Raw genomic sequence first — 14,546 nt, forward strand, 5'->3', positions numbered from 1 at the left:
TCTGGTTAAGTAAATTCTATGTAGAGGACGATTTCTAATTAACGCCTAGTTCCTGTAGCAGTTGTTTTCATAACAATACCTAGTATACCTGCGCATGACTGTGATCGCATTAATAGGTTAGCCAGGGGACTTTCTCGGGTACTCAACGAACGTCATTTATAGCGAAGCTAAATTGACTTGGAAGCTATTTGTATGTTGTGCGAATGGAGGACAATCCAGAATGCTATGTGATTGCATAAAGCACTCTTAGCTGTCAAAGGGAAATGCCATCAGTTTGAAGCAGTGACACGTTTCTGTTTTTGTCTTATCTTCGTTTAGTCCACACTAGTGGCATCTTTTTTGTTAACCTTTAGTACTAGGACGGCACACAGCTCGATATAATGGTGAAGTAGGGTGAAAGACAATAACGATGCCACGCATCAATACTGACCCTAGTATGGACCGCAGCTTCTTTACTCTCTCTACAGCAGTGCACCGGTGAATAAGCAAAATTCAGATGGTAAGTAATTGATAATTTCCTTTTAACTGCCTCAGGGTTTTTTTAAACTATTGTCTGTAATACGACGCAGATAGAAGCAGCGTAGGCTACTGGCCAACATGCCAACTGTCAAAAGGCGAAGTTTCCAAGTTCCATCATTGACAATTGTTGTCCACTGTGGTGACATTAATGCCTTGTCGAATGTCAATAACGCTGCATGTTGTTTGTGCAGTTTGATTTAAGCACTCCAAAATGGGTGACATGAAAACCCCAGACTTCGATGACCTCTTGGCGGCCTTTGACATCCCTGATGCCACGGGCCTGGATGCCAAAGAGGCTATCCCAGAGGGCCACGATGATGCGGAGAGTCACCTCAAGCACACAGGCATGTGTATGGACGACGGTGTCCCTCTGCCACACTCAGCATGCGCAAGTGACATACCAGCTGTCAGTGTCATAGTGAAGAACACTAGCCGTCAGGAGTCTTACGAGTCTGCGCTGGAGAAGGAAAGCCCTCACTTTGGGAATCTGCTACAGAATGGCTTCAGGACGACGGCCGGAGAAGCCCTTGACACGCATCACATCGGCCACAGCAGCTTTGCTAAAATCGACAGCCCCTCCACCAATGGAGAGTTCTCCAAGGGCCTGCTGGACAAGGTCTCCGCTCAGTACAAGGCCGAAAGGCTGACCTCGTTTGCCAAGTCGTTGCCTCAGTTCAGTCCCATATCCAGTCCAGAACTGGAGGAAGTGCAAACCAACGGGGTGATGGAGGCGGGTCCGAAGCAGGCTGACGGGGGCTTCTACCCGGCGGGCTCCTTTTTTGCACGTTCAGATGGCCCCGTGCTTGACCATCAGCCCCGGAAACAGCCCCACAGCCTGACCGACCGAGACCCCCTCAATGAAACTGTGAATGTTCTCAAGAAGACTGACGCCAAGCCTGATGCTGTGGAAGATGGCAAATTTGACTACAGTACACAAGATGTGCAGAAATCGGGACCAGTTCGCAATGTTGCAGATCCAACCATGCCTGATAGGGAACAACAAAGCAGTATCAGTGAAAAAAACAAGCACAGTGTTTCATCAGATACAAACACAACCTTATCTCGCGTCAAAAGTGTCAAAGCGTCAACAACGTCCAAACTCTCATCTTGCCTTGAGGCCCTGGAAGCCTTGAATGCCAGAAAGGATTCAAATGAAGTGAGCAGTAGTAGTAGAGAAACATCCACGCCTCTAAGTGAGACCATGAAGGTCAGTCCGAAAGTGCCCATCTCACCGAGGAGTCCTCGAAGTCCCCTTGAAGTAGTGAAGCAGCGTCTGGCCAAGCAGCCCGACAGTCCCATGAGCATCTGCAGCGATAGTAGCGGGAAAGCCTCCCCTGCCCTGGCTGCCAGCTCTGGCTCTCCCGCCATACCCAGAGTCCGAATTAAGACCATCAAGACCTCGTCTGGCCAGATCAAACGAACCGTCACCAGTGTTGTACCCGACTCTGAGGCGGAGGACCTAAACTCGTCTGTGGAATGGTCTCCCGCACCCTCCTCAATAGAGGAATCCTCGTCCAAGACCACGCCTGTGCACCGCTCGCCCGATGTGCCTGTGTGTGACATCAGTTTGGAGAACGATAAGAGTTCTTCCCCAAAAGCCCCCCCACCAACAGCAGCAGCAGCAGCATCAGTAGCAGCCGCCCGTCCAATGAAAGTGAAGTCTGTGGGGCGATCCAAGAAGCTTCACGGTGCTGGTGGTAACGCCAGGAGGGCTGCACAAGGACAGAAGCAGAAGAAGGGCTCTGCAGGGCAAGCTGGATCTGCCTCCACCCCCACTACCACCACCACTGGCTTCCTCCCCAAGGCCTTACACCTGGCCAACCTAAACCTGGTCCCCCATAGTGTTGCCGCCTCTGTCACGGCCCGCTCCTCCACCCACAGGCAGCAGCAGGGCCCGTCCCAGCAGCTGTCTTCTTCAGTGGTGTGCAGCGGGGTGCCTCTGGTCCACCAGGTCAAGAAGGTACCCACAAACTCCCGAACCGTGACCTCCAACACGGCAGCCATGACATTGAATCGACTCCTCAACTACTCCAACCCCATCCCCACGTACGTGCCCAACCTCAGCCCGCCGCCGGAGTGCAGCATCGGCCTGCCGCCTCAGGGCTACAGCTGTGCCGAGTGCGGCGACTCCTTCAGCCTACAAAAGAGCCTCGCCGGACACTACGGGCGCAAGAGCGTCCACATTGAGGTGACGTGCACGCACTGCAACAAGACGCTGGTGTTCTTCAACAAGTGCGCCCTGCTGGCCCACGCGAGGGGACACCGCAACCGAGGCATCGTCATGCAGTGCACACAGCTCTTCATGAAGCCCCTGCCAGCAGATCAGATGTTCACGCCGTCTCCTGCTCCCACTACCCTTCCTCCGTCCACGATAGAGAGCTCTCTACTACCCGCCGCCAGCTCTCAGTCCCCAGCTGCCGCGGCCTCCTCTCCTGCACAGCCCGCTAAGAGCCAGGCAGTCATGCCCCTGTATCAGGACAAGGTTGTCCGGCACGGACTGAAATGCCTGGAGTGCGACAAGCAGATGTCTGATTACAAAGCGCTGGCGGGGCACTACCAGAGACTGGCAGAGGACAACGAGGGACTGGTGAGTAACCTTTCACCTTACCTTCATTTTATTTAACCAGAAGGGTCCCATCGAGACTGTGATTGTGCCATTGAGACAAGATTTTCTTGTGCTGGAACTGAAATATGTGTGTATGTTGCATACAGATGTGCAAGGTGTGCACAATGCCCTTGCCCAACAAGTGCAGCTTCAAAGCCCACCAGCGCATCCACACCCACAAGTCTCCCTACGTCTGCCCCGAATGCGGAGCGCTGAGTCGCTCGGCCGACATCCAGAAACACGTCAAAGAGAACTGCCTTCACTACTGTCGCAAGGCAGGATACAAGTGAGTGCCAATGAATCATACATTGTGGTGTTATTATTATTATTATTATTGTATTGCCCTGGACCACAGATTTAAATTAATAACAGTATATAGGACGTTTTGGCCGTGGCTCATATAGCTAAGGCACCATATTGTTCCCACCGGGGACCTGGGTTCAATTCTGGCACAAGGTTCTTTCCCGATTCTCCACATCTCTCTCTCCCAACCATTTCCTGATGTCTCTTCAACAAGGCAGAAACAATACCAAAAAATACTGTATTTGTAACACTAGTACATTAATTGTCTTGGCCCTGTTAAATGAGCTAATAAAATTTAAAGTTGTATTCTTTTGATTACAACTCATGATGCTCTTTCGGTCTCTCTCTCTCTCTCTCCTCCTGCAGGTGTATTCATTGTGAGCTGCTCTATGTATCTTTTAATGTCCTCAAGAAGCACATTGAGGAGAAACACTGCAATGTCTTCTACAAGTGTAGCAGCTGTCCAGTTGCCTTCAAGACCTACGATGGCTGTGTGACCCACATCAGAAGCAAACATGCAGACAACACGCTATCTCCACAGTACGTACTAAATTATGTCCTTTACTCACAAACACTGAGGAAAAGAGCAGCTATTTTTAAAAAGGGAATGCAATGATTAATATAATGCTTTCACTGATTTTTTTTTTCTTTAAAAGGAATCCAGAGATAAGCCGTGTTTAATGTGTGTGTTTGTTTGTTTGTTTGTTTGTTTGTTTGTTTCCACAGGATAATATACAAGTGCTGCTGTGAGACTGTTTTCAAGAAGAAACAGTTGTTGTTTCAGCACTTCAGTCAACGTGCCAAAAAGCTTACAACCTGTGTCTTCAAGTGCCCCGAATGCACCGCGCTTTTTATGCAGAAACAGTTGTTGGTGCAGCATTTCAAGGTTTGCCATGTTTTCTTCATTTGCTATGAATCAACATTGACGGGGATATAAACAAGCTACTCCACTGTATGTTTTCCTCAGTTTTGCAGTACAAAGCATGGAGAAAGTTATGGAAATCCATAAAGCTGCCTACTAGGCATTTAACATCTGCATCAGTTTTGCTTTCACTATGGTTGAGGATCAGTTGTGTCCACACGACAATTGTTGTGATCAGAATGATGCAGGTTCAAATCCTTTACCCACATTGCTCCAGGGACTGTAACCAATGCCCTGTACCATACTGGGAAAGCGTAGGCTATTGATCAGTGTAATGTAATGTAATGCTTTTGTTTGTGGCTGTTGCTGCATGTAGGATACTCATGGTGGAGTCTACAGAGGAGAGGCAGCAAGAAGCACAAAGGAGACAGAGACGAGTCTCCAGCAGCCAGAGGCCTCCACAACCACAGGAGGGGTGGTGGGGGTGCAGCCTCCTCGGATACCCCAGCCCACTGACAGGACGGCCAGGAGAGACAGCCCTGCAGGGGGCTCCAGCAAGACCACCAGTGGCGGAGGTGGCAGTGGCAGCAGCTCTGCTGTTAGCAGGAAGAAGGCTGGCTGGACTTGTGGGGAGTGCCTGGTCTGGCTGCCGGACAGGGACACCTACGTCGCCCACATGAAGACCAGCCACGGCAAGGTTTCGAAGAATTCTCATTTTTAAATGACATTTCATTTAGAAGACGCTTGACCAGTGGGTTTCGAAAATAAGGACATATCGTACATACACGGTATGTAATGGTAGTGAAGGAAAGTTTTGCTACGAATGGAAGCGCTCTTGGAGAAGAAGAGTCTTCACAAGTTTCTTTAAAGGTTTAAAGGCATAATCGTAGTGTTTGGGAACACTTGATGCTTAAAAATGATTTTTGCAAATAATTCCTACACTCAGATTCAAGTTTCATTTTTATTAATCAGTGCGTCAGTAGTTTTTTTCTGTAACCTGATTGATATGGTCATGTGAAGACTCATCTTTCATGTAAAAGCTGTAGTACTGTCTCTGCTTAGTGAAGGCATTGCTCCTGAAGGCAGAATTGCTATGAGCAATAAGATATGGCTTCCATAGTAGTAATCTAAGACACAACTGGAAATATTCCTTGGAAGTTGCAACATCGGATGACAGCAGTAGTGTGTGTGTGTGTGTGTGTGTGTGTGTGTGTGTGTGTGTGTGTGTGTGTGTGTGTGTGTGTGTGTGTGTGTGTGTGTGTGTGTGTGTGTGTGTGTGTCCACCGCATTGATTGTACCACTGTGTCTGTCCCACAGTCTGTGAAAAGGCATCCGTGTCGAGATTGTGACCGCTCCTTCAACTCTCCTCTCAGTCTGAGGCGACACATCCGCAACGACCATGACGGCAAGAAGAAAGTCTTCACATGCTGGTGAGACAGCCTCTGGTTTTACCAACCGAGCAGCAGCTATGTTACAGTAACATATCTGCATTATGCTGAGGGCCACGTCTGTTTGCATGTGCTATAGTAGTGTTTCTCAACGGGGGTGCTCCAGCCCTCCGGGGGGGTGGGGGGGTTTGGAGCCCTAGGGGGGCGTTGAGAAGGATGAGTGGGGGCGGGTCTTAGTTCCCATTCGGTGCCATTAATCTATTTTATTTTTCAATACTAAGGGAGGTGTTGGCAGGCTATGATGAGGTCATATACTGTAGGATTTGCACAGAGGCTGGCATGGTCTGCTCTGCTGATATTATCCTATCGACGCACTAATGTACCGATCTGTCCGTGTCCCGAAGGTATTGCACAGAGGAGAAACCGACCTTCACCAAGCACTCCATGCTGAAGAACCACATCAGTCTGATGCACGGAATAAAGAACCCCGACTTCAGCCAGATGGCCAAGGTGGCTCCCCCTGGGATGAGCAGGCCACCAAGAGAGGTCAGTGTCATTTATGCCTGGATCTGTCCTCCTTTAGCTTAGAAAACAAAGAAGGAATTTAAGAAGGATGGAAGATCCAAGTTGCCCCATGCCCTCTTGCCTCCTCCCTCCTCCCTCCATCCTCATCCTCTCACCTTTTTTTTGTCATTTTGAGATGTCCTTGGTGGTGTTGAGGCACAAAGCCTGAGGATGCAACTGGAGGGGTATTGTCATTTTTTTCTTTCAGAATGCTGTGATGGATTGACCATTACTAGAGTTGTTGGTGCACTCTGACTGCCTTACCAGTGAACCTGGCTCACTTTGGCAAAAGTTTGGTACCTCAGAGACTTGGGTTTGAAGTTGGGTGGGGGTGATTTATCCTGCTCTTTGCTACAGATGTTGTCTAGGTCTGTCATGGCCTGATCAAAAACAGTCCCTCACACACTACACTGCATTCTACACAGCGGGTCTGGCTGTGGATCCAGTTGCAGTGGTTGTACATGGCCGCATTAACTAATCGGTGAATAAAGGGAGAGTTTGGGATAATTCAAATAGAGCACACAAAGGTGACATCATCAACATCGTTCAAAAAAACTGATGTGCTGATGTGTGAAAACAGGAAAGGCCGTTTTCACAAGTGGTGGTGTATTTAAATCGTTCAGGTTTGTGAATTAGAACATTGCCACCCACCACTGTTTACTTTTATGGTAATGATGAATGGACATATTTGGTCAAACATATCTTGTGCTTTACTACAATGATTATTTGAACAGCGGCAACACTAAAACACCAATGATGTGGATCAATCATTGAAAAACACTGCTGCCTGTCCCATATACTGTGGGAAGTGTACAACTATGTTCACTGTTCAGCCTGCGCACTGTGAGGGACTGTGGTCGTTTGTTTGACCACAACAGGAGCACAAATTAGCATGATGAGCAGCCTGCTGAGTCCAAAGGGCGCCACTGTGGCTTCTTAGACCTTTTAAGGGCCTCTCACAGAGGTTACTGTCTGCACCTCTGCTGCATAATATATTCATAATATATTCGGCAGTCATGGGTGAGCGGTTAGGGCGTCAGACTTGCATCCCAGAGGTTGCCGGTTCGACTCCCGACCCGCCAGGTTGGTGGGGGGAGTAATCAACCAGTGCTCTCCCCCATCCTCCTCCATGACTGAGGTACACTGAGCATGGTACCGTCCCACCGCACTGCTCCCCATGGGGCGCCACTGAGGGCTGCCCCCTTGCACGGGTGAGGCATAAATGCAATTTCGTTGTGTGCAGTGTGCAGTGTTCACTTGTGTGCTGTGGAGTGCTGTGTCACAATGACAATGGGAGTTGGAGTTTCCCAATGGGCTTTCGCTTTCACTTCTTTATTCAGCCTAGTTATGCTTGTCGTGGTTTGAAATGTGAGAAAAGTTGAAAAAGTCCCATGATGGACTGTTCATTCTTTTGCAACCCTGCAGGCTGTAAAGAGAAGTGCTGCACAGATGCAAGCGTCTGGCAGAAGGGTGGCTGAGGATACCCCAGCAGACGACGGTGGGAGTGGTGGCGGCTCCTCCTCAGCCAAGCGCCCCAAGGCCCAGTTCCGCTGCTCCAAGTGTGGCTTTGCTGCAGACGACCAGGGCTCCTTCCTGGAGCACATACCTCAACACAAGACGCATCCCGACACCCCCCAGTGCCAGCACTGCGGCCTCTGCTTCACCTCCCCGCTTGCCCTCAGCCGACACCTCTTCATCGTGCATAAGGTCAAGGAGAAGGAGAAGGAGGAGGAGGAGGGGGAGGGGGACAACAAAAGGGAGGAAGAGGAGGTGAAGGAGAAAAATGTGCGCAATCACAAGCAGGAATCACAAGTTAAGGAGGCGGAGGTGGAGGTGGAGGATGGCACTGTAAGGGCGACACTAACGTCTCCATCGGACGGCGATGCACCCCCTGCCCCTGTGCTCCAGGAGCCTGCCCGATTGCAGTGCAACACCTGCAGTGAGACTTTCACTGAGGACTCCTCCTACCGCCTCCACCTACGGAATCATGAAACAAACGGGGTGCTGTCGGCAGGCGCAGTCGACAAGGAAAGATGAGGATGAAGATGAGAATGGGAATGAGGATGAGGAAGAGAATGAGAAAGGGCACCCCGTAGCTGCTGCATCGCTGGTGTTTGTCCATGGCGAAACCATTAACTTAAAGAAACCTACGAAACCTACTCGCACGCAGAGTATGCAGCTACAATATGTGGTACTTAAAACGTGTTGCCTTACAGCAAATGCAGATGTCTAGTTTACTCCTAAACAGTTTTGTCAGAACAGAAGGATAATTTAAGTTTTAAAGTTTTGTGCTGGAAGATTTGCAGATGAACTAAAAGGGCGTATGGTGTGTGGATGCAGTCAGTCCTGTGACTTTTGTCTTTTGTATTTGGAGTCCCTATATGTACAGAATATTGATGTGTATATGTATACATATACATATTATGTATATGTGTATATACATAATCCTATATCTATGTTTCCTTAGTATGTGTTGATAATCGTAAATTATTTTCTTGACATTTACGTCTGTGATCAATGACTTGTATTTTGAAATATAGCAGAACAAATGTTTTTGGTACCCAAACCACGCATAGTTGTCATGGCAAAACATTTTATATGAAATTGTATATTGCAAGAAGCTATTGGTTAGTCATTGGGCACGTTTAGAGACAGTTGTCAGGGTCACCAAAGATCTGTCTTCAGAGAACAGTTAGTACAGAATTAGTTATTTAGTCAGATGTACACCTCGGGACATATCGCCATAGTAACGATGACTCGTGCAATAGGTAGCGGTATCGTGTACAGTAATTGTTAAATGCACAATTAATTAGTTACAGGTTTGTTATATTCATGCTTGGGCTATTTACAGTAATGCATCTTGCCCTTGATAACTATACAAAATGAGATCTAGCAGTATTTGGGAATGATTAGTTCCCTATCCTTAACCCAGGTATTTGATCTCAGAGATTCTTTTTTTTCCTCTCTCATGTGAGGAAATGAGAAAATGTTGCCTGTTCACTTTCAAATGAGCCACTCTCACAATCAGAAGTAGCACTTTTGCAGTTAAAGTACAGTAGCTTTAGTTCAGTTATTTCCCCTTTGTTGTCCCATTTACATGTTGATGTTAATGTTGCCTGTGGGGAAATACATAGAAATATCAATCTTTTTTCATTGTTTTTATTTTCTTTTAAAGTTACTGCAGTTTGTTGTCATGCTCAAGTGGCCTCATAGATGGGGACATCCCCAGTGTTTTGATTTTTGTGCAAATTAAGCAGTATGGTTCATTCAAACATCTACCTTTTAAAATTTTTGGTAATTCTTGAGTTATCAATGAAGAGTCATGTGTGGAGTTAAAGGCAAAACCTTTTGGTGTCTGTATTTGTATGCTGTGTTGATAGAAAATCTATTATGGAGAATGCATGTACTGTGTGTGCCTCTGCAGAATATGCGAGTTGAATTGGTGGTCCTACCTCCCAGGTGTTCTGCAGTGGTCTGAATATGACTATAAATTGTTTTGAGCATTTAGACTGTTCTAGGGTTGTAAATGGAGTTATTTTTAAGAATGTTATCTCCCGTATTACTCAATTTTATAAATTACTTTGGAGATGTATATTTATGGTCACATTGACTTCACATTGTAATTTTGTTTTCTATTTAAGTGTTTCCATCCACCAACCATTGCAATGTAGTTGTCACCCCCCTTAGAACGTAGACCAACTTTCTACAGTACACAGTAGCTCCCTGAAATCTTTAACGTGTCTGTTTTTATACCGCCCAAGAACATAAACTTTGTACTTTTTGATAATATCCACAGAGTAATATCAAGGACTTCACTCTGATTCATGTACAGCTGTAATGCAATCTTTGAGGTCTGTCATCGGAAGCTTTTCATAAGCCATCATTATACCTATTTAACCCGCATTGGTCGATGAGCCTGGCTGGTATGTTTACTTCAGATTACTGCAAATAAAACTCCTATGTCTGTTACTGGCTTGATGAATGTGTCCTGTTTTTCATAGTCCTCTCCAGTCTCCAGTTGGAGCTTGTGCATTTGCATTTCCTTTACAACACAAATGGGGAAATATAAAATGTGTGCTCATGCATTTCATAAAGCAAGTTCAATATCACATGAGTGTTTATATTAACCATACGTTTAGCCATTCAGTTAAAAGAAATTATATTCCGTGTGGGTCAGTGTACACACAGACAGCAAATCTGACAACCTGTCAACAGAGTTCTTTGTGGTGGGCGGGGATTCCGCTGCGCTGCGAAGACACCGGAAGAGAGTGCACCGTCCGCCACCGCTGCCCCTTGTTAGGATAGCGGATTTATGTTGGCGCGGTAGACTGTAATTTAATTCTCCAACCACAGGATTCTACTTAAGGTGGAAATATCAATTCTATTGCATAATGTTGTCTTTGGACTTTCTTGATGATGTTCGGCGTATGAATAAGCGGCAGGTAAGGAGAAATGTCCAATAGTTGTCTAACTAGCTAGCATGATGTGTAGAGATCAGGAACTGTTAATACACGTCATGCACACTAGCTGCTAGCTCCATTACGTTCTGCTGTCCACGGTCTTGCTGAAAGTGTTACTTTCAAATAACTGCAACATAGTTGCGAATATTGACAATGTTTCAACTTGCTACATTGTAATCGACCGTCAAACAGAAACATTACGTTTAGAACGTGGCTGTGCATGCGCTGCTTACAAGGGTAAGCGGATCGAGACTCCCAACTGAGATCGCTCCCGGACGTGCGGTCCCAGGTGTTTCTATCACTCCCGGACGTGCGGTCCCACCCGATTATATTTCACGTATTATCATATACTGCCACATACAAGCAATTTAGGGTTAGGTTTAGGGTTAGGGTTAGGTTTAGGGTTAGGGTTAGGGTTAGGGTTAGGGTTAGGGTTAGGTTTAGGGTTAAGGTTAGGGTTAGAAACAAAAAACTAACATCAACAAGATAACTGGCTCCGTCATATGGCGGTGGTACCGATAGTCTGGCTAGTGGGAGCGAGATGAAATGGGAGCGTCCTGAGTTGGGAGCGTCAATCTGGGAATCCTTACAAGCTAGCAGCTAGTTTGAATTGGACACGACACCTTTGTCATTTCAAAAGCAACTAGTTCTTGTTCTAAGCTACATATCCCTCATACGTTTATATATGTCAAATGTGTTTCTGCCGTACTGCACCTTGCATTGTTCATGCTGTAAACAATGGTTGTCCTCAAACTACCAATAGGCTACCATATGGTGATGCTTGCCCTCTCTTCCGCAGCTGTACTACCAGGTGTTGAATTTTGGTATGATAGTTTCCTCCGCCTTGATGATATGGAAAGGTCTTATGGTCGTGACGGGCAGTGAAAGCCCCATCGTCGTGGTGCTCAGGTGCGCTAATCCTATTTACATTTCACCACGCCATTAGCTCAATTGCTGTTTTGTGCTTGTAGTCATGTTGTGTTGTTTCTTGCAGTGGTAGCATGGAGCCTGCATTCCACCGTGGAGACCTCTTGTTCCTAACGAACAGAGTGGAGGACCCCATAAGAGTAGGCGAGATTGTGGTCTTCAGGATTGAAGGCAGAGAGATTCCAATTGTGCACAGAGTACTGAAAATCCACGAGAAGTAAGTTGTTCTTCTGCTACAGGTTAAAATTCTTGCAACGACATTTGTTATGTCTTTGCTCTCTGCACAGTGCTCAGCGTTGCACCTGATGCCAGAAATATTTAGATGCCCAGTACACAAACAGTAATAAGTGGCATTAGGACAACATTTTTTTTTAACCTACAATCCCAGTATCGTACTAGCTGTGGTTTTGTTGGCATCTGAAATGTTTGACTATCCTTTAGGGGCTTTTGAAAGAAATATGTATGATTAATGATGGATTAAGAAAAACATCTTGTGACGCCTGTGATGGGTGTACTACGGAGCTGTCCTTGATGTCTTTGTTTTGCCTGTGTCTCTGTCCCATAGGGAGAATGGAGACATCAAGTTCCTGACGAAGGGAGACAACAATGCTGTGGATGACCGGGGGCTTTACAAGCAGGGCCAACACTGGCTGGAGAAGAAGGATGTTGTGGGCAGAGCCAGAGGGTAATGCCCATTTCCCATTTCTTCCTACTCTGACTTCACTCACGCTTCATTCCTAATCACCTCACTCACTCTTAATTATGTTTCATCGTCCCACCCTCACTCTGAGTCAAGGGGGCGTTTGAAGGGATTTTAAGGTTTCCCCCTCACTCTCAAAAGTATTGGGACACACACACTACACTTTATGGACCCATAAATGTTGTTTATACATAAACATGGTTCAGGAGGAAGCCAACCACCAAGTCATTGACAGCCGTCATTACTTGCTCCCGCCCTCGCAGATATAAGTTACCCCTCATTTCCCTTTCACCTGTCTTGCGCGAAGGCTTTCCGGATTGTCCCACCACCTCCCCCTTATTCCTCCATTCACTAGAGCACCCAGCTACACTCCTATACAATGGGGGTGGAAGCGGATCTCATCCCGCATGATCTCCGCTTTAAACATCCCAGGACCGAGGCCAGCCAGCATGCCACTCACACATCTTGTACACCAAGAACTCAAGGGCAAACTAGTGAAAAACAATTGTTGGGGTCAGAAAGAGTGTAAGTGTTAGTAATGGGAAAGGCTAAACTCCAATTTAGTTGTCCACAGCTGGCTGACGCCTCCTGACATCTGATGTAGAGAATGCTCAAAACATCAGATTTTATATGACATGGCTGTATCTGTTGGTTGGCTTTACTGCTGCTCCAACACTCTGATTAATGAGTGTGCACTGCGCTTGAATGCTACAGGGGTGTCCACTCAAGTCTCTGAGACACCGAATATGCCCATGCTAGATAACCTCATGACATAAGCAGGCTGTGTTTTAGTCCTCCTGTCTTACGTATACATGGATTCTCAGTGTTTATCAACACGATGTTATGAGGCGGGGCAAGACACTGGCAGCCAACCACGTGAGCTAATTTTTTGACCAACAGCAGTTTCCTACAATCAGAGGTTGAGTTGTACGCAGCTAGGTCCGCGCAGTCAGGTTATAAACAAAATTTAGAACCCATGTATACCAGTGTTGTGTAATTGAATTGGTTAATTTAACTACCACTGCCAAAAAAACTGATTTCACAGGTTGTCTGCAAGTTTTCAGATTGTTTTCAGAGATTTTACATGATCAAGCACCATATCATCCAATACCATCAAAACGAATCCACATTTCTATAAGCTGGATGTTTTAAAGATGATATCAATCCTTAATAAGACATTTTTTCATCCTCCAGGTTTGTGCCATACATTGGGATTGTGACCATTTTGATGAACGATTATCCTAAATTTAAGGTTTGTCCTGACAATTATTATTATAAATAATATGTGATTAGGCTATATGCTGTCTGATTATCTGTTTTTAATCTTGCAATGCAATGCAGTCTCTCACTGAACCACCCAACTTGTTTCGCCGCAATTTGATTGCAAATTATTTCTGATCTTGCCGCTGTACGCTCCATTTGCTCAATGAACTTAACTTAATGTGGGTTTTGTGTAACCTTTGTACTGAGCCAATCCTGTTGTGCCTTGCGTTGCAGTATGCGGTGCTGTGTATGCTGGGTCTGTTTGTGTTGGTCCACCGGGAGTGAGACACGCCATCCTGTCAACATTCACCTCAACACGCCTCTACTACTGTACACATCAAGCCATCTACGTCTCTCAATGGTGTATTTAATTAGCTCTGGTCATCAATTAATGCACTTGTTACATGGTTATACACAAGATGGAGTTTTCTACCACGCATAGCAGTATACAAATCACACGCTGTGAAAGAATGAAAGATGACAAAACCTCCCCTCCAAAACATGTTTTTTTTAAATGTTGCAAATGTTTTCTTTTCTTTTCCTTTTTTTGTTTTTGTTTTTGTTTTGTGTCTACTGCCACATGTGTATCTGACCATTGCCCAACCTCTTTCATAATGAAGAATTTTGTATGAATTATAAATAAAAATGTGGATGGAGCCAGACTGAGTCTGTTTGGTGGTAATGAGGTTACATTACATTGCACACAGCTAAAGCTTCTATCCACGGTAACTTATACTTACAGGTTACATAGGTTACTTACAGCCCCTGGAGCAATGTAGGGTTAGGTGCCTTGTTCAAGGGTACCTCAGTCGTTGCACTGGATAGATTGGGATTCAACCTTACCAACTTTCTAACAATTTCATTTCCTGATTCTGTAAATTTAGTGACTGCCTATTTGACTGTGACCATGCTATGATGCCATCTATGTTTTGATGTGCTGTAAGCTGTTTGTCTG

General features: G+C 46.0%; 2 protein-coding genes across 3 annotated transcripts in view; both read left to right on the top strand.

Moving 5' to 3' along the window:
* znf592 (zinc finger protein 592) overlaps window positions 1–10,210 on the top strand; it is an 11,002-nt gene extending 792 nt beyond the window's left edge. Inside the window, exons 1-9 of one of the 2 annotated variants that reach the window (XM_063197525.1) lie at window positions 1–499; window positions 711–3,106; window positions 3,232–3,410; window positions 3,794–3,967; window positions 4,154–4,313; window positions 4,666–4,986; window positions 5,607–5,719; window positions 6,082–6,223; window positions 7,667–10,210. The exon at window positions 1–499 is cut by the window's left edge and continues 792 nt beyond it. In XM_063197525.1, coding sequence (XP_063053595.1) covers window positions 731–3,106; window positions 3,232–3,410; window positions 3,794–3,967; window positions 4,154–4,313; window positions 4,666–4,986; window positions 5,607–5,719; window positions 6,082–6,223; window positions 7,667–8,278 — 4,077 coding nt within the window. In that variant the 5' untranslated portion in view covers window positions 1–499; window positions 711–730 and the 3' untranslated portion in view covers window positions 8,279–10,210. The remainder of the gene's footprint in view (window positions 500–710; window positions 3,107–3,231; window positions 3,411–3,793; window positions 3,968–4,153; window positions 4,314–4,665; window positions 4,987–5,606; window positions 5,720–6,081; window positions 6,224–7,666) is intronic. The other variant, XM_063197526.1, reaches the window with a different exon arrangement.
* A 215-nt stretch (window positions 10,211–10,425) lies between these two features.
* Window positions 10,426–14,253, top strand: sec11a (SEC11 homolog A, signal peptidase complex subunit). The gene is made up of 6 exons (XM_063197527.1): window positions 10,426–10,683; window positions 11,501–11,610; window positions 11,696–11,845; window positions 12,194–12,313; window positions 13,523–13,580; window positions 13,826–14,253. The coding sequence occupies exons 1-6, from the start codon at window positions 10,633–10,635 to the stop codon at window positions 13,874–13,876; spliced, it is 540 nt and encodes a 179-aa protein (XP_063053597.1). The 5' UTR covers window positions 10,426–10,632; the 3' UTR covers window positions 13,877–14,253.
* The last annotated feature ends 293 nt before the right edge of the window (window positions 14,254–14,546 follow it).

This window comes from Engraulis encrasicolus, chromosome 4 (genome assembly GCF_034702125.1).
Source record: "Engraulis encrasicolus isolate BLACKSEA-1 chromosome 4, IST_EnEncr_1.0, whole genome shotgun sequence".
Classification (NCBI taxonomy): Eukaryota; Metazoa; Chordata; class Actinopteri; order Clupeiformes; family Engraulidae; genus Engraulis; species Engraulis encrasicolus.